General features: G+C 47.0%; 1 protein-coding gene across 2 annotated transcripts in view; it reads right to left on the bottom strand.

Annotated features, from left to right (window-relative positions):
* Positions 1 to 20,310, bottom strand: part of LOC127345876 (uncharacterized) — a 214,831-nt gene that overhangs the window by 193,811 nt on the left and 710 nt on the right. The window contains exons 2-7 of one of the 2 annotated variants that reach the window (XM_071828714.1): positions 19,861 to 20,100; positions 19,413 to 19,551; positions 19,268 to 19,333; positions 18,724 to 18,838; positions 18,544 to 18,611; positions 17,805 to 18,166 (exon numbers count right to left, since the gene is read on the bottom strand). In XM_071828714.1, the coding sequence (XP_071684815.1) occupies positions 17,979 to 18,166; positions 18,544 to 18,611; positions 18,724 to 18,838; positions 19,268 to 19,280 (384 nt within the window). In that variant the 5' untranslated portion in view covers positions 19,281 to 19,333; positions 19,413 to 19,551; positions 19,861 to 20,100 and the 3' untranslated portion in view covers positions 17,805 to 17,978. Of the gene's footprint in view, positions 1 to 17,804; positions 18,167 to 18,543; positions 18,612 to 18,723; positions 18,839 to 19,267; positions 19,334 to 19,412; positions 19,552 to 19,860; positions 20,101 to 20,310 lie in introns of those variants that run through there. The other variant, XM_071828715.1, reaches the window with a different exon arrangement.

Raw genomic sequence — 20,310 nt, 5'->3', positions numbered from 1 at the left:
GACAAATATAAAGTGGTCGTGCTGAGGACCCAAAGGACGAGACAACAAACGTCGCCAAAGATGGCAACCATAGATCAGAAGAGACTGACCGGAAACCACACCAATGAACACAAAAACCCGCCAGGCACATGACTCCACGCGCCCTCCGCCGATGCTAGACGCATCTCGAGAGCGAGGATAGGGCGGGGAGGACTTTATTTTGTCTTCAGGATGTAGCCACCATCTAAGACACCGAAAAAATCTAACAAAAAACAAAAAACCTCCCGCCGACGAGGGGCCGTGATCACCACACCTCGATGCCCCAAGGGCCAAGGCCACCGGAGGTGGAGATGACTGGTGGTGTCGCCAGCGAGGGGACGTAACCCTACTACCATAGAGGCCACCTCCCGATCTCCTCCTACTAGTAGGTGCATTGATTTTACATTGACGATATATCGCCGACTGTGAATTCAAGGAATAAACAGGTACATTTCCCTCAAAAAATAAAGAATAAAGATTTTTAGGGTCACGAATAGTTCCAGTTTTAAAAGGTAATGAAGAAGATAATTGTCCCGTCCATAGCTAAATACGTACATGGCTCGAAAATTTGCAACACGTCCTCTGAATTGATGATCATGATTTGAGATTTGTGGAGGATTAAACTCTCACGGTCCAAGCCTATGAAAATAACTTGAGTCAAATATGAGTGTTAATTCTTATCGTCTACTACCAAACAAGGATGCAAACATTACTCGTCTTCCCAAACCTATCTCCTAGTAATAAATTCCCTTGTCTAAATCCCCTCCCGTTTCGCGAACAGGCTATATATGATCGAGACGAGCATAATTTGGGGAAGTGACCCCAAAGCGTGAATAGTGGAAGGAGTCCATCCATGTGTCCAGGTCCATCTTAATTAGAGACGAAACAAGGAAACACGAGGGAGACTAGAATCCTGTGATTAAAGGATGACGCGGATCTTGTGGAGAAATCAATTATGAGACGTCCCTTTGTTTTCTCCAGGTGGACCAGAAGCCATGTCATCGATCCGTGTGGTGTTCTCATCCAGACGGTCCATTCGTTCCAGATGAGATGAGTTTTTCGTCCCGGGTGAAAATAGTGGCGGCAAAGACGAAAAAGTGGCGCCAAGTTGTGAGGTTTGAACGAAAACAATAGTCTATAAATATGAGGAGGGGCGGAGCCAACGCGTGCGTCGCGTGTGACTTAGACTTCTATTTCCCACGTCCCTATGGTCATGTGTAAACCCACGATCCAAGCTTGGGAAAACAACTTCCCGGTAAAATGTCAATCCTTACGGTGTACTACTAGCAAACAATGCAATGGGAACAATAATCACCTTCCCAACCTAATGTCATATGTAATAAATTCCCTACTGTAAATCCTGTTCCATTCTCCTTATTTTAGCAAACACGTCTAGGAAGGAGACGAGCATAATCTGCAACAGGAGCGTGAATAGTGGAAGGAGTGGATCTAGCCAGGTCGTCTCCTTCCTAGGTCCAGCTTAGACAAACAAACAAGTAAAGGAAACACACGCCGAGAAGGCCCGTAATTAACCTGGTTGACTAGCTAGGACCCCATAGTTAAACCATAATAATGCAGATCCCGTAATTACGGAGCGTTTTTGCCGTACCGCATGCCATGTCGTCGATCCGTGGGATGTTTTCATCTAGACGGTCCATCGTCCCAGATGAGATGATTTCCCTGTCAATCACTTATCCCTCAACGAGAGTAGTTTAAGCGAGATTGTGCCGATGCAAACGAAAATAATGGCGGCAAAGACTTGCCTGCTCTAGTAGTCTATAAATATGAGGAGGGGTGGAGCCAACGCGTGCGTCGCGTGTGACTTAGACTTTGACTCTTTACTCGTCGAGTCGAGGAGAGGAGAGGAGAGGGTACACTCCGTCGTCGGCTCGATCTTCTTGGGCAGCCGAGTTCATCGTCGATCTGTTTCCGTCCGTGAAGAGGAGGGATCCAGTAGGTAATCCACCAATCTCAGATATTCCATGTTACCTTTTGTTTGTTCATTTCTCCCATCGATCTTTGGATGCTCTTGTTTGCAGATCTTTTTTCCGTATTAGTCGGTCGTTGTTTGAGTAGTAGCAGTCGATCAGTCCAGAAAATTAACTACTCCAATATAAGAGAGATACCAAGGACTGTTTTTCAGCCGGTAAGTAATTCAAGTCGACACCTTGTTTATTTTCGTCAGCGGTGCTGATTAGTTGTTGGCGTGCGAGAAAAGATGCTCTTTTTTTTTATTTTGGATTGGATGGCTCCGTTCCGTTGGTCGTGTGAGATCAAAAGAAGGAGAAAAAGAAGCGGGACATTTTAATCCATCGATCCGCGCGTGCATGCATGCTTTTAATTAATTAGCGCTAGTTTGGTTTGGATCCGTACGTCACCTGCAAGCAAACATACACACGCGCGCGTCCGTCGTGAATTGCCACGGAACCGGCCAGCTGGATCCAGCGTGGCGACGGAGAGGGGTGCGGTGTGTTTGCTCCGAGTCAAGCGACCGGTCATGAAAGCGATCGCTACAGACCCTGCAGTGTGAAGCAGTCCGCGAGAACGGTGACGTCGATCGATGGAGTTCATCGCCGACCACCCGTTCGCGTTCTACATATTGGAGGAGGTCTCTGGAGCCGTGGTCTTCGCCGGTCATGTCCTTGACCCTTCTACTAGCTCACACTAGTTAATTAGCGTTATGCCTCACGGTCGAATCTTGTGTTCTCCTACATTCGAAAGGAAATAAGCTTTGAACTTCTCAGAGTTATATTATTGCTGCAAACATAGATGCTTATATGTAATTCTGTTTTGCGTTCATATTGTTTCTCTGCAAACATCAAACTGTTCTTTATTATATCTTGCGTTGCTTTGCGTTGGTTGTAATTGTCAAGTGGCCTGGCAGCATAATTCAGGCGCACAAGCTGAGCCCAAACACCACAATATAGTAGATGAATAAGCGGGCTTCGTGAGGCCTCCTGCATAACTGTCTAGCATAGCATGATCCATGCCACAGATATGCTTGCATTTTCATCTACTCCCTGCGTTCCATGAAACTTGTCTAAAATTTATCAAAATTTGAATATATATCGAGATGCTATTTAGTATGTAGATACATTCGAATTTAGACAAATCTTAGATAACTTTCGTGAGACACGAGGAGTATTGTCTTTTTTCAATGTTTCTTCTTAATTATGATAGTAGATCTAAAACCGTACCCCCTCCCCCGCCCCGTACTTCCTCCTCACCCCTCTTCCTCTCCCTACCGCCGCGCGCCGCCGCCTTCCATGGTGAGCGTCGTCGTCGCCGTCGCCGTCGCCGCCTCCTTCCTCCGCGAGGGCCGTATGCCGCCACGCTCCACCCATCCCCGCCACCAGCAGCACAAGCCGCTGCGGCGTGGAGGAGGAGGGGCCGCCGCATGGAGGAGGAGGGGCCGGCTCCGCGTCAAGGAGGAGGAGCCGCCGCGTCTTCCTCCTCCTCCACCCCTGCCATCATCGTCAACCTCCTCCTCCACCCCTACCTGGCCCCTCCCTCTTCCTCTACCCGGCCCCTCCTCCAACACATCTAAAACCATGACACTTATCATGAACCGGAGGGAGTAGATAACTAGTCAGTGCTTAAATTGTAATTATGGCATATCGTCAAAAATTGTAACCATGGTATAAATTTATTATCTCATAACTTGAGTTCCAAAAATAAAAACTAATCCATTAATAAATTTATTATCTCATAACTTGAGTTCCAAATATTGCAATCACATTCTTCTCCTATATAACAAAGCCTAACGCCATCGGGCCAATCCATGTCGCAGTACTAGCTAGGCCGTGTGCTATTGCAAGAAGTATAACTTGGGGTCATCGGTGGCGGAGCGCCCAGCTTTGGCAGACGGCACGGAAGTCCATATAGTAGTCGAGATCACTGGTGGCCAGGAAGCATTCGGCTATGCGGTTGATGAGGTCGGCGGGAGGGAGGACCAATCTGCAAATTCCATGGTGGCATGGGTGGTTGGAAGGATTGGATTTGGAGGACTGAGATCACTTGGATTTCCCATTCTTTCGTTTAACAGCCTATATCATGAGAGTTAAGAGTGAGTTAGAACATCGACGGGCGCGGCCGCGGCCGGCATTTCTGATCTGCTCCATGTAAAAATGACGACTTTGTAAAGCATAGAGGACGGATGTACTCACAGAGGGCAAGGCGGAGACGTAGCGGCAGGTGAGGAATACGGGGAGCGTGGGCGCAGTGGTGCCGACGCCGCGATCGAGGACGTGGTGCTGGTGCCGGGATATCCCATAATACGCACAGAATCGAGGCGAATCTGGGAGGAGAGGGCAGGGGATTCGACGAGGGTTTATAGGGTTCAAGGAAGAGATGAGAGGAATTGATTTGGGAACGATGGCGATGGGACCCACTGCCAGCCATAGGGAAAGCATGGTATAATTTCGGCTACTACATTACTCACGCCTAAAATTCCTCTACATTAGAATCAAGAAGATTTATGTCAATCCCACTATAATTTTCTGGATGGTATAAACTAGAAATAGTAAATACAAGAAAAGACACAAGATTAAAATGTTCTTTGCTATGGATTCCTACGGAACTCATGTCTACAAAAATATTACGGTAAGTTAAGATTAGAGCATCTCCATCGGCCGCTCCTAGATAGGCGTCGGCAGGGGTGCCGACACTGCCGTATGAGGGTCTCCGTCAGAGCATCCTCTATTTGGGATGCTGCTCCCACACCGGCGTCCTCCATACGTCAACCCGATTGAATTTGAAACTTGGAATGACATTTAAAACCAAAATTCATACAAAAGTTACTCCAATTTAAACCTAAATAAAACTTAAACTTAACCCTAATATACAAGCCGTCGGTTGGAGCGCGCGACGGGCCTACCTCGTCGGTGTTCTACCCCTTTGCCGCCTGCATCCGTGCCCACCTCTCGGCCCTTGCTCCGCGCATCTGGCGGTGGAGCATGGCGGCCGGCGTCGCAGGAGCTTTCCGGCGGCCCTGTCCCCGTGCTGCCAGCCTTTGCCGAGAAGCCTCGTTATCGGCGCGCCTCGCTTGCTCGCTGGCAAACGACTCGGCGTGGCGATGAGCATTCAGCTCGATGAGCTTCTGTCGCTCCGCCTCCATGAGGAGGCGTCCCACCTCCTCCGTGGCCGCTCGCTGGCGTGAGATCTCGAGGGCATGCTCGAGGTTCGCATCGTTGACGAGCTCCCGCTCCTCCTCGTTCAACATCCGGAAGCGCTGCACGTTCAATGACGCTAGGATCGTTGCCTGCTCCGGGTCGGCGGGGCCTGCGGTTGCTCGCCCCATCGCGCCGCCTCCTCCGCTGCCTTAGCTTCTGCTTCTGCGACGTAGGCCTCTTGCCACACGGCGAACCGTGGGTCAACTGCGTCGTCGGAACTGTAGTCGGCGTTGGGCTACGGCTCTGGCTATGGCTGCGGTGGTGGTGGTGGTGGAGGCGCACGCACCGCGCAACCGTTGAGGCCAAGCATGGAGTACGTCGTTTTAAGAAGACAAGGCATTTTTTGAGGTGGAGAGGAGAGACTCGGCGCGGCGACGGTGGTGGAGACAAGAGAGGACAAGGTGCGGCTACGGTGGTGGAGATGAGAGGATAGCACCGCGGCGGTAGATGGCGTACGTAAATAGGGGTGCCAACTACCTGCATTTACGGCGGCGTAGGCGAGTGGACGCCGCGTGGCCATTCTCCGTCTCGTCACCGCCTCGGTTCCACGCGGGAGACCATTAAATGCCGATGACCAACCTTCCCGCGTCACTTCCGATGCGAACCGTCGCGTGCTCTCGCCGACAAGGTGCCCCCACCCGTGAAAACCATTGTGCCGCAAAGCGCGCCGGCGCGCCCGATTCGCGCCCTCACGAAAGTGTCTTCACGGGGTTGCCGGCGCTTCTATTGGGCTCGAAAAACCGCCGGCGCTATTTGGGCGCACCCCATTTTTCGATATCGGCCCCCAAAATGCTATCGTGGCCGCTATCGGGGCCGCCGGTGGAGATGCTCTTACAAATATTGTAGATTTAGAAGCACAGGGGAGTACAAAACTCATGAAGTGCTACTTTTTGGGTGGTTTAAGAAAATAAGGTTTGGATTTTTCGAGATACTAGGAAAGAGAGAGAGAGAGAGAGTATTGAAGCAACTTTTATCGAACCTTTCAAATAAAAACAAGAATGAGATAGATTTTCATTGGAATAAGAGTCAAATAAATGCAAAATCAAAGAAAGGGAGCCTAGCTCACTTGGTTAGGGAAGTAAGCCAGATATAAACTCCTAGGGATGCAAATTTGAGTTATTATTATTAAAAAAAATCTATGCAGAGGTTTTCCCTACCGCATTTCTTTCAAAACAAAAGGTAAATGCACTATCCAATGGTCCTTATATAAACAATTCCTAAGGATTCATAAAATCATTAAAATTCTTACAAAACACTTATATTTAAGAGAATCCGTAATAATTATTTAATTGTGCATGCATTCGTATATTTAAGATATTGAGATACATTGATGCCTTAATTCCTTTATATTAACATGAGATGCTCTCCATGTATATACCGAGCTCTCGACAACTTCGTCGTGCGATCACACACCTTTAAAAATGTGATGAAGTGAAGAGAAGAATTCCCTCCAGAGATACCGAGGAGGGGAGGAGGCACGACAAGCGGGTTTTCTTTTTGTTGAGAAAAGCTGCCCTACAGAACATGTTGTCCAACTATCAAAAAGCTTCCAAACTCAACTAAACCGATAAATATTTTATGAAGTGAGAGGATATGGTCACCCTATGTTATAAAAACTAACATTGGTCTTGGAAATATTGGCCAAACTATGTTATGCAGAGAGAGAAATCGAATTTAGCAAATTCAGGAGAAAAAAAGATCAGGTTGAGGTAAAACTTTAAGGGATGTTGATATTCGGGGTTCATTGGTTGTCACGTGGTGAACTTCGACCAAGTCCCTTGAAGGTTGGCGGACATGTACCATTCGTTTTTGATTTTATGTTTTGTAACTTCGCACATGTTGTATATCTTTCGAAACATCCCGTCTCTAATTTCATATTTTCCTAAGAAATTACAAGTTTATAAAACATTTAGAAATTCCACAATAAAAAATTAGAAATTTAGAACTTCAAGAATTATGAACTTATAGAAATCTTAAACTTCTAAAAAAATTAAACATTCTAAAATTCCAAACTTACAAAATTCCAAACTTTTCAAAACTCAAACTTCTATATCAAATTCCAAACTTCTCAAAATTTCAAAGTTTTTAAAACTCAAACTTAAAAGAACGCAACAAAAGTGTATAGATGTGGATAAACCTTCTTAAGTCTTACATGAATAAAGAAATGAAATATCAAAAATGAGCTTATATGCGCAATAGTATAAAAGGGACATCCTGCTAAAATGTTTTTTTTTTACTTGATCCTACTCTGCTAAGAACCTGCAGATCGACGGCCGGTCATCAAAGTCGCATTGTACATGCTCAAAGACTCGTTAGTCTCAGTGTAGGCAAACGTCCGGTAGATAGACTGCACCAGAGACGTCACTGAGTCGCCTTTGTCCTTGCGTTCGATTTGCACCACGCCACCACCGCCCTGCAACCTCGCGGCTCCGCTCATCTTGTGCCGATACAGGACAGATGTTTCGCCGGAGCGTCCGTGCGTCAGGACATAGTCGCCGTGAGCAAAGTGCGGCACGGCGAGCTCTTGCTTCCGAAGCTTATACGCCTCCAGGACGTACCGGCGGCTCCAGCTCTCGCCCTCCAGGACCCACACCGTCAGCGAGTCGCCGCCGCTGACGGCCACGCCCAGCCTTGCGTGCACCTTGGTCAGGCGGCATGCGCTCGGCCTAACCGGCACCGGCAGAGGAGCGGTGCGGGTGACACGCTCGTCTTCCAGGTCGAACGCCATGACCCTCGCGGTGAACTCCGTCATCCAGTACACCATGCCGTCCACGTCCACGAGGCTAGAGCGGCCGAGGCTGCACCTCGCGTCGGGACCGGCTTGCACGTCCCGCCACGACGCGTCCCCCAGCGTGAACACGTGCACCACGCCGGGCTCCCAGAACGGGTCGAAGCAGCACGGGACGTGCACCACCTTGTACTGCCCCGTGGTCGGGTGGCATGCGAAGGCGTAGGTCTGGTGCCAGCTCCTGCTGCTGTTCCGGTACAGCCGGACGGAGGCGTTCGGCATGGGCAGCGGCGGAAGGCGGAGCTCCTCGCCGGTCGCCGGGTTGGCAAGCATGATGGCTCCGCCGGGCTCCTGGTCCTCGCACAGGCAGACGAGGCCATTGCAGGTGCCCACCACGCTCATGGGGCCGGCGTACGCTTTTATCGCCAGCGGGCGCTGCCACAGATCCGTGAGGCTCCCCGGCGACAGAACGTCGACGACGTACGCGGCACCCTCGGTGGTCACGGCCAGTATCTTGGCGCGGCTCCGCATGTCCGCCGTCGCGCGCTCGTCGATGACATCCCGCCAGAGTTGGCAGACGAGGCGGAGACGGCGGCGGGCGTTAGGCGGCAACCGTGTCAGGATGTCGGCCAAGACGTCCGTGGCCGTGGGGAAGACGCAGATGTTGTTGTTAGCATCGTCCATGGCCAAAGGGTTAAGGGTGTCTCGCTGGCTGTCGTCTTGTACGCAAAGCCGCTGTTCTCCGCTGTATATATGTGTATACCCGTACCCGCTTGTACCAGAGTGTTAGTCGGCTTCGGATTTAGTAGAGCCCGTTGATCTCAAGTCCTGTTGTTATTTTGGGCCGGTCGCGGATACGGAGTAAGCAAGCTTATCTCTCGTGTCAAATCGGACATAGAAGTGTTATATACTCCTCCAAATAATAAGATAAAAGAAATACTAATGGGCATTCAATCAAACAATGAATCGTTGCTATAGTTGTATAGTTCAAAATAGAAACATACAAATGATAGGAATTTCTTGTAGTTTTTACTCATCTCACCTTTGTTTTTTTTGTTCAAACCAGTATTAGGATTATATCTTTTCATATATGTAACCGAATATGCTAAGAGCATAAAGCATATTCCGATATCTAGTCAATCCCCTTAATTGAGTCAATCACTAGGTATAGCTGATACCATGATCGGATCCCGAACAAGTAAATGATCGCGAGATAAAAGGAATTAGTTGCGACGTTTATGGTTCATGCGATCACAAGTTTCGTCGTTGAATGAGTGGGAGTCATTATGGATCTCTAGATCCCGCTGATGATTATTGACAGAGAGGTGTCTCGATCATGTCCACATTATTCACGAATTGTAGGGTGACACACTTAAGGCTCGTCGATGTTAAGTGGATACGGAACACCGGAGAAAGTTGGACAACATAAGGATTGTTTCGTATAACGCCGGAAATGTTCCGGGATATCAAAATAGTTAAAGGGGCTAAGTGACGAGGTGGTTCCTCGGCAATACCCACCATGAGGGGTTTGGGTTTAGATAAAGGCGACGATGGAACTTCCGGGATCGAGAGAAGGCACGACGTACCCAGGTTCACGTCCCCGCGGTGGAGGATTGCTACGACCTGCTAGCAATCCACTATATGAATATATGTGTACAGGGGGGCCGCCATAGGTGGAGTTGCTGTATTTAGTCTAGTTCTAATCTGCGGGTTGCGATGTCTAGACGTATTGCCCTATATTTTATGTTTCTGAATATCTGTTCCCCAAGGGGTGCCCCTGCCTGGCTTTATATACCAGCCAAGTTAGGGTTTATAGGAGTCCTAGTAGGATTCGTATTGGAGTCTTCCTTCTTGTTTTCAGTGCACTATGATCAAGATTGTGTTGCTATGCATTTATGTTTTGCTATTCCGTGAACGACAGTTGGCACCCACCGGGGACAAGAGGCGCCTGGAGAGCGGACCTAGGTGAGATACGCCTTCGCAGGCATCAACGACTATGTCGCCATCGGGTATGTCCTCTACGACGGCAACATGTTTGGAGAAGAAGCCACGTCCACTGCACCATCATTCCTATCAGTGGCATCCACAGCTTCATCGGCGACCAAACTGCCGACGTGTCGTCAAGACCCGCAAGGACTGCCATTGAGCTGGATATGTATGTGGAAGATCGATCTGTGGAAGGAATTCTCGAATGATTGATCTGCCTTTGATCTGAAAAAACCAAGACCCATATGGACCACCTCTGAGCTGGATAAGTTCGGAAGACCGATCTGAGTAGGAATCATCTAATGATCCCCGCTTAGATAAAAAAAACCCGCACGAACCGCCCCTGAGCTAGATACGTTCGTGGAAACCCGATCTGGGCAAGAATCCTATAAGGATGGATCCGCCTTAGACTTGGAAAATTCAAGAACCTAGCTAGCGTGGAAGCACTGACAGAGGAAGAGGTCACGGATTCGGCTAGCACGGCTCAGAATCTACCACCCCCCGCCATCAGTTCCACCCCCACGGCCGTAGGAGGAACTTTCGCCTAGCACATCGATAGATCCAAACCCCGACGTTGACTCTGCTCAAGTAGTTAAGTCCCTATTTATATTTAATATTTTAAAAAATTATGATCACGAGATAAAGATTGGTTCACTCATATCCTGGGTCTTTTACCGCTTTCTTTCTGATCATACCTTTTGCACGATTTGCCTTGCGCTCGTGATTATTTTTACTGGACCATTATAGTATGATGAAGAAAAAATCCGCCTTGAGACGTTAGGTTAAGTTAAATTTGGAACTTTTGGAATTTGCCACATTTTTAAAGTTTGAACTTGTTGGAATTTCAAACTTTGGAATACCCCACCATCTTGGGTCGCCCTTGCCCATGTGGTGAGCGTCACGGAGCTTTTTCGAATTTGAAGTGGACATGTGAGGATTCGCAAAAAAAAAAAAAAAAAAAAAGTGGACATGTGAGAGTTGATATTTAATATCCTTGTCAAGTCTTACATAATAAAGAAAGAAGAACATAAAAAAGATTTCTGTAATCCGCAAGCCGTCAAAACACCAAAATTAACACGTTGTGATGATAGAGAAAAATAAAATAGTCAGAACTTTTTTTTTGGAGAGAATAGTCAGAACTTGTTAGCGTCCCGTGTGCACCGTACCGTAGCGTAATGTATGCAATCCTTAATTATACAATATTTCAGAAGTTCTTTTTTCCTGAAACTACGTACCCCAAATTCTGAACCTTGACGGGACGGATGTTTGCTGCAGTTGGCAGTCAGAGATGATTGGCTTGGCCATCCGATTAGATGAGATCCAACGGAGGGGATCCTAATCCGTAGTTTGACGATCGTAATCGGACGGTAGCCAGCTCTCAAACCATCTTTCAATTAGGGTTTAGCACCTATATATTTTCCATACCTTATTATTATATGAAGAGATTAAATCTTAATAAGATGTAATGAGAAGAAATAAATTCCTCTAAGGATTTACATACCAAATTTAAGAAATAGGAATAATGAGAGGAATTTATTCTTCTTTTAAATAAAGACTAATCCAATAATCCACCATGCCATGTTTGATTGAGGATAGGATTAGTGTGTGAACTCTTTTGAGTGTTTCTAGTTTAGTATGTGAGCTTGGTTTAGTATTTATACCTCGTATTCGTATATAGACGCTAGTAACGAGGAATACCAAGAGGAGGAGGCCTACTCTCAGGAAGAAGAAGAGAACTTCGATAACTACTCAGCTCAAGGCAAGCCAACCCTTGCTAAACACAAGTGCTTAGCTCTACAAGAGCAAAGGCACCATCACACTTTACTTTTATGTATTACCTATCCCATGTTTTTAATTACATTTACTTTGCTTATTTATTTCAAAGTACTTTTTGATTTATGATTCATCTGATCTAGAGTAGAACAATACTTGAATTTAGAGTAGCACAACTCAAGGCTAGATAGCACCCCTCATATAGTTGCTAGTGCTAAACAATTAAAATTGACTACTCTAGATGGGAACAGGGTGAAGTGAAATGACTTTGAAAGAAAGTAAAGTGAAGGTGGATGTGAACAAGAGAAGATAGTGATTTATGATAAAATTGATGATTGGGTTTGAATGCGATACCCTTCCAATCATACAAGTACCCCCACAATACCTGATTATGGGTAGGGCTTAACTAGAAACTTGTGTATTTTAGTATGGGTTCCCTCTAAACAAGCATCATGGGGGTTACGCCGAGGCTGCCTCTGTTAAGTGTGGAATGATGTTAATATGAGGTGAATGTACGGCCCAAGCCCTGTGCAGTTCCCGGGTTGACTGCGGTTTTCACCGGGAGGCCAAGCTCATGGGGAGAGGTGCTCATACTAGCATATATAAGTGAAAGGTTATGGTTGATGATCCGCGTACTGTGTTACGATGATTCGGGGTTATCCTCGACGGATGTAATCAAAAGTTGTGGCACAAGAGTACAACCTCTGCAGAGTGTTAAAACTATTCGAATAGCCGTGTCCACGGTTACGGACGATTGGAAAGGCCATACTATCTCCGTTATCATTAATATGTTTTGATCTAAAAAATGAATGGTGAATTGAAAGGTGATATTGTGGTGAATCAATATGAGTTGTGGGAATGACACTAATGTTCCCACTTGAGTTAGTCTAGCACATGATAAGGCTTTACTAAATGTTTACTAAACTAAAACTTGGCTTTATGCAAATAAACCTAGAGCTTAGCACCCCCTTATTACACTTAATGAGTAATTATTGTTGAGTTAGTTTGCGAGTACTTTAAAAGTACTCATGGCTTTGCCCTGGCTATTCAAATGCCAGACTATGAAGGAGAGCACCAGTATCAGGATGACGGACAACAGGACGTCTACGATAACTAGGATCGTCTTCTAACGTCAAGCGTTGCCTGTGGAATAGATAGTCCACTACTACTTCGGTTCCGCTACTATTTGTGATGTTGAACAATATATTCGTGTAATATTGGATCATGTGAGCTATGGTTGTAAGACAATATGTGTTGTAATAAATAATGACTCTATGCTACTTACTATTATGTCTCGCAAAAACATTATTCCTGGGATTGCGATGTACGGCATAATAGGCATCTGGACCTAAAAATCCGGGTGTTGACATTAGTGCAATCTAAAGCTATGGCAAACCCTAACCCTAATATTTTTGGCTTTTTCTGGATAGGAAAACACTCACAACTCAACTATGGGGTGGATTGTGGATGGCTTACCGAGGAAACCTGAGAATCTGATACCAAGATGATAAGGGGTTGCCCGATCTTCTCAGTAAGCGACGGGTGGTGATGAACACACGGTGTATGCAGCGGAGGGAATCGGTGATATGATGTAGATAACTTGTATGACGCTGACGAAGTCTCTCGATTGATTCCTGTCGCCAATGCAACAACTCTCAACCCTGCAAGATATTCGCAACTCCACACACTTGCGCACGTAGCCGCCGACCACGAAGCGGTAGATTGCAATCTTCTAATCCCCAATGGAACAGCAGATCACACAAACTTTCAGTAACATAAAACTCCAGATCGCAACGAATTGGAGAGTGGGGATTGAATAGTTTTGCATGGCAAATAACTAAGAACTAGGGTTTATCTTAAACGTGGTCTAAAGCTACTTTGGGGGCGTCCTAGGCACTTATATAGGAGTTTAGGATGACCTCAGGTCGAAAAAGTACGAAAATAACCGACCCAGAATAGATCTGGTCGAGACAGACTCGGACTACTACATTACTCACGCCTAAAATTCCTCTACATTAGAATCAAGAAGATTTATGTCAATCCCACTATAATTTTCTGGATGGTATAAACTAGAAATAGTAAATACAAGAAAAGACACAAGATTAAAATGTTCTTTGCTATGGATTCCTACGGAACTCATGTCTACAAAAATATTACGGTAAGTTAAGATTAGAGCATCTCCATCGGCCGCTCCTAGATAGGCGTCGGCAGGGGTGCCGACACTGCCGTATGAGGGTCTCCGTCAGAGCATCCTCTATTTGGGATGCTGCTCCCACACCGGCGTCCTCCATACGTCAACCCGATTGAATTTGAAACTTGGAATGACATTTAAAACCAAAATTCATACAAAAGTTACTCCAATTTAAACCTAAATAAAACTTAAACTTAACCCTAATATACAAGCCGTCGGTTGGAGCGCGCGACGGGCCTACCTCGTCGGTGTTCTACCCCTTTGCCGCCTGCATCCGTGCCCACCTCTCGGCCCTTGCTCCGCGCATCTGGCGGTGGAGCATGGCGGCCGGCGTCGCAGGAGCTTTCCGGCGGCCCTGTCCCCGTGCTGCCAGCCTTTGCCGAGAAGCCTCGTTATCGGCGCGCCTCGCTTGCTCGCTGGCAAACGACTCGGCGTGGCGATGAGCATTCAGCTCGATGAGCTTCTGTCGCTCCGCCTCCATGAGGAGGCGTCCCACCTCCTCCGTGGCCGCTCGCTGGCGTGAGATCTCGAGGGCATGCTCGAGGTTCGCATCGTTGACGAGCTCCCGCTCCTCCTCGTTCAACATCCAGAAGCGCTGCACGTTCAATGACGCTAGGATCGTTGCCTGCTCCGGGTCGGCGGGGGCCTGCGGTTGCTCGCCCCACTGCGCCGCCTCCTCCGCTGCCTTAGCTTCTGCTTCTGCGACGTAGGCCTCTTGCCACACGGCGAACCGTGGGTCAACTGCGTCGTCGGAACTGTAGTCGGCGTTGGGCTACGGCTCTGGCTATGGCTGCGGTGGTGGTGGTGGTGGAGGCGCACGCACCGCGCAACCGTTGAGGCCAAGCATGGAGTACGTCGTTTTAAGAAGACAAGGCATTTTTTGAGGTGGAGAGGAGAGACTGGCGCGGCGACGGTGGTGGAGACAAGAGAGGACAGTGCGGCTACGGTGGTGGAGATGAGAGGATAGCACCGCGGCGGTAGATGGCGTACGTAAATAGGGGTGCCAACTACCTGCATTTACGGCGGCGTAGGCGAGTGGACGCCGCGTGGCCATTCTCCGTCTCGTCACCGCCTCAGTTTCCACGCGGGAGACCATTAAATGCCGATGACCAACCTTCCCGCGTCACTTCCGATGCGAACCGTCGCGTGCTCTCGCTGACAAGGTGCCCCCACCCGTGAAAACCATTGTGCCGCAAGGCGCCGGCGCGCCCGATTCGCGCCCTCACGAAAGTGTCTTCACGGGGTTGCCGGCGCTTCTATTGGGCTCGAAAAACCGCCGGCGCTATTTGGGGCGCACCCCCATTTTCGATATCGGCCCCCAAAATGCTATCAGGGCCGCTATCGGGGCCGCCGGTGGAGATGCTCTTACAAATATTGTAGATTTAGAAGCAAAGGGGAGTACAAAACTCATGAAGTGCTACTTTTTGGGTGGTTTAAGAAAATAAGGTTTGGATTTTTCGAGATACTAGGAAAGAGAGAGAGAGAGAGTATTGAAGCAACTTTTATCGAACCTTTCAAATAAAAACAAGAATGAGATAGATTTTCATTGGAATAAGAGTCAAGTAAATGCAAAATCAAAGAAAGGGAGCCTAGCTCACTTGGTTAGGGAAGTAAGCCAGATATAAACTCCTAGGGATGCAAATTTGAGTTATTATTATTAAAAAAAATCTATGCAGAGGTTTTCCCTACCGCATTTCTTTCAAAACAAAAGGTAAATGCACTATCCAATGGTCCTTATATAAACAATTCCTAAGGATTCATAAAATCATTAAAATTCTTACAAAACACTTATATTTAAGAGAATCCGTAATAATTATTTAATTGTGCATGCATTCGTATATTTAAGATATTGAGATACATTGATGCCTTAATTCCTTTATATTAACATGAGATGCTCTCCATGTATATACCGAGCTCTCGACAACTTCGTCGTGCGATCACACACCTTTAAAAATGTGATGAAGTGAAGAGAAGAATTCCCTCCAGAGATACCGAGGAGGGGAGGAGGCACGACAAGCGGGTTTTCTTTTTGTTGAGAAAAGCTGCCCTACAGAACATGTTGTCCAACTATCAAAAAGCTTCCAAACTCAACTAAGCCAATAAATATTTTATGAAGTGAGAGGATATGGTCACCCTATGTTATAAAAACTAACATTGGTCTTGGAAATATTGGCCAAACTATGTTATGCAGAGAGAGAAATCGAATTTAGCAAATTCAGGAGAAAAAAAGATCAGGTTGAGGTAAAACTTTAAGGGATGTTGATATTCGGGGTTCATTGGTTGTCACGTGGTGAACTTCGACCAAGTCCCTTGAAGGTTGGCGGACATGTACCATTCGTTTTTGATTTTATGTTTTGTAACTTCGCACATTGTATATCTTTCGAAACATCCCGTCTCTAATTTCATATTTTCCTAAGAAATTACAAGTTTATAAAACATTTAGAAATTCCACAATAAAAAATTAGAATTTTAGAACTTCAAGAATTATGAACTTATAGAAATCTTAAACTTCTAAAAAAATTAAACATTCTAAAATTCCAAACTTACAAAATTTCAAACTTTTCAAAACTCAAACTTCTATGTCAAATTCCAAACTTCTCAAAATTTCAAACTTTTTAAAACTCAAACTTAAAAGAACGCAACAAAAGTACAGATGTGGATAGACCTTCTTAAGTGTTTACATGAATAAGAAATGAAATATCAAAAAGCTTATATGCGCAATAGTATAAAAGGGACATCCTGCTAAAATGTTTATTTTACTTGATCCTACTCTAAGACCCTGCAGATCGACGGCCGGTCATCAAAGCCGCATTGTACATGCTCAAAGACTCGTTAGTCTCAGTGTAGGCAAACGTCCGGTAGATAGACTGCACCAGAGATGTCACTGAGTCGCCTTTGTCCTTGCGTTCGATTTGCACCACGCCACCACCGCCCTGCAACCTCGCCGCTCCGCTCATCTTGTGCCGATACAGGACAGATGTTTCGCCGGAGCGTCCGTGCGTCAGGACATAGTCGCCGTGAGCGAAGTGCGGCACGGCGAGCTCTTGCTTCCGAAGCTTATACGCCTCCAGGACGTACCGGCGGCTCCAGCTCTCGCCCTCCAGCACCCACACCGTCAGCGAGTCGCCGCCGCTGACGGCCACGCCCAGCCTCGCGTGCACCTTGGTCAGGCGGCATGTGCTCGGCCTAGCATGTATCGGCAGAGGGGCGGTGCGGGTGACACGCTCGTCTTCCAGGTCGAACGCGATGACCCTCGCGGTGAACTCCGTCATCCAGTACACCATGCCGTCCACGTCCACGAGGCTAGAGCGGCCGAGGCTGCACCTCGCGTCGGGACCGGCTTGCACGTCCCGCCACGACGCGTCCCCCAGCGTGAAAACATGCACTACGCCGGGCTCCCAGAACGGGTCGAAGCAGCACGGGACGTGCACCACCTTGTACTGCCCCGTGGTCGGGTGGCACGCGAAGGCGTAGGTCTGGTGCCAGCTCCTGCTGCTGTTCCGGTACAGCCAGACGGAGGCGTTCGGCATGGGCAGCGGCGGAAGGCGGAGCTCCTCGCCGGTCGCCGGGTTGGCAAGCGTGATGGCTCCGCCGGGCTCTCCGCCGGGCTCCATTAGCGCGCTCTTTTCTCTTTCTTCATTGCCGTCGGAGTGGCCGTTTAATTAACGCGCACCTAGTTTGGCCTTTGTCAGTATCACCCTCTTTTTATCGGTCGACCTAGACTGTTTTGACATTTACGTGCTTGCGGGATAGACAAGTTAGATGCAGCGAGTAATTAAATGTTTATTACCAATACATCCAAAAGTAACTGATTACAAATTTGTTTAGATTCCCATGTATCTACTACACGCTGAAATTAGTGCGTCTGACTGATATATATGCTTATCTAGACAAGTATAACTCACTTATTCCGCCTCCGTTTCAAAAAAAAAAAAAAAAAAAAACTCACTTATTTCCAAACCAGGGGAGAATTTACAAAATGGTATATGGACTTCTCTATTTTTTCGCCATTTACAACACTGCTTACTCAAACACATGTCATTCATTACACATGTGGTGCAAAAGAAGCCAACTCGACCCAATTTTACAACACTGCTCCAAACATTACACTTCAGCTGCAGCCGCGGCAACGGCACCGGAGCCAAGCCACGCCGTATATCCTCCGGTAAGCGACGAGGCCTGCAGACACGCACCGCATGTCCAGCCAGCGTTGGAGCCGTGCCAAGCTGGAGTGGAACAACCTGCAGAAGATACAAAATTTAGACTCTATCCCTTCGACTTGACCCGTGTGTACTGCAACTGAAAGAAGATGCACGGAAATTTAGATACATCTGATATGGAACAGAGGGAGTTCTAATTTGCAGGCCGATTTACTGCACAAAAGAACATCAAGTTGGCAAGATCAAATAAGTATTTCGTTTCACACTTCATAATGGAATTTTACATTCTTCTCACAATATGCAATAAGAAGCACTATTCTTCTACATCTTCGAGTATTATGTTGTTGTCAAAAAATTATTCACAATTCCATTCACATAGCACTAACTGTTGCAACATGTACACATACTACCATGTACATGAAAGAAAGACCACCGTCCACAAACAAGAGCAACCAAGGAGAGGAGACGCAACCTCACGGTCAGGGCATCAGACGAGACATGGGGATACTGAATCACCTGCATACACCACCGAGAGAGGTAGAGCAAAGCCACCGCTGCCTCCAGGCCAGCTCCACTTCTCCGTCCTGCAAATACAATGTGCACGCTTAGTGCCAGCACATCACCTCGATTTTGACAATACCGATCAAGTCCTCAGCAATTCAAAAAAGAAGAAATTGAATGCCATAAGCTACACACCGATCAGGACTGGAGCAAAGCCACACCGTATATCCTCCGGTAAACGACGGAGCCTGCAGACACGCACCGTATGTCCAGCCAGCGTCGGAGCCGTGCCAAGCCGGAGCGGAACAACCTGCAGATAATACAAAATTTAGACTCTATCCCTTCGACTTGACCAGTGTGTACTGCAACTGAAAGAACATGCACGGAAATTAAGATACATCTAATATGGAACAGAGGGAGCTCTAATTTGCAGGCCGATTTACTGCAGAAAACAACATCAAGTCGGCAAGTTCAAATAAGTATTCCGTTCCAGAATTTATTTTGGAATTTTAGCTTCTGCTCACAATATGCAATAAGAAGCACTATTCTATGCAGTCAAGTATTATGTTCTCAATTTTTTTTCGACAATTCCATTCACATAGCACTACCTGTTGCAACATGTACACATACAACCATGTTCAAGAAAGAAAGACAACCATCCATAAATAAGAGCAACCAAGGAGAGGAGATGCAACCTCACATTCAGGGCGTCAGGCGAGACACAGGGTTACTAACTCACCTGTATACATCATCGAAAGGTAGAGCAAGGCCACTGCTGCCTCCGGGCCAGCTCCACTTCTCCGTCCTGCAAATACAATGTGCACGCTTAGTGCCAGCAGTCACACATGTTCAGGCACAAAACCAAGAAATATTTAGCATCCAACCTGAAGCTATACAATGAAACCTGATACTATTGGTTTGCCCTCAATTAAAACTTCACGTAGGTAGCGAGAACGCACCACATGGCCAGTCGCAGGTGGACCAGGGACGTGTCACCCTCCACTGCACCAGACATAGCGGAACCTGCAGGCACTGGTGTTAAAGGCAGCTTAGTATCAATCTTGAATTTGCAATGTGTTGTGCTGTGTTAAACATTAAGGTAGAGAAGTAGCACTGTGTTTTGCTGCTGCATGTGTTGTGCTGTCGATCTGTAGGTTAAAAAACTATAGACATAATTTATCAAGAAAGAAAACTGTATATGCTATCTGAACCAAGGATTAGTCAAACAAAATTCCAACCAAAACCATGCAGAAGTGCTACTCAGCCTAAGCAAAATAAACTTTTTTTACACTCTGGATAGAGCCCTGCAAATATGGGAGAGAGATGTCTCACCGGCTGCTTCACAGCGCCGAGCAAGGAAAGTGCCCCCTAGCCGGCATCCAACAGCAGCACCGCGAGGATGCAGTCTGGTCTGCAGCCACGTTCACAGGTGGTGCAGGGGAACGGTTGTGTGATGCCCAGATGGCACGGAGTCGGGCAGGGTGCTGGCGGACAGATCCGGTGAAGGAGATGGAGCAGACGAAAGTTGCGTGCTGCCTCGCCTCGCCGTCAGGCTGCACCCAACACCCTCGTCTTCAACAAAAAATAATGTGTCTATTAACATACTGATCTGAACCACATAATGACAACTTAATCTCATTTATAAACCAGATCATGCATGGAATTAAAAGAATGTTAACAAACCAGAAAATTGTATATGCTATCTGAACCAAGGATTAGTTAGACAGAATTCGCAAACAAAACCATGCAGAACTACTAATCAAAGCAAGATCAACTTTTTTA

The sequence above is a fragment of the Lolium perenne genome, chromosome 3 (assembly GCF_019359855.2).
Source record: "Lolium perenne isolate Kyuss_39 chromosome 3, Kyuss_2.0, whole genome shotgun sequence".
NCBI lineage: Eukaryota > Viridiplantae > Streptophyta > Magnoliopsida > Poales > Poaceae > Lolium > Lolium perenne.
The sequence above is the reverse complement of the archived record's forward strand: the minus strand, read 5'-3'. Positions and strand labels throughout refer to the sequence as shown.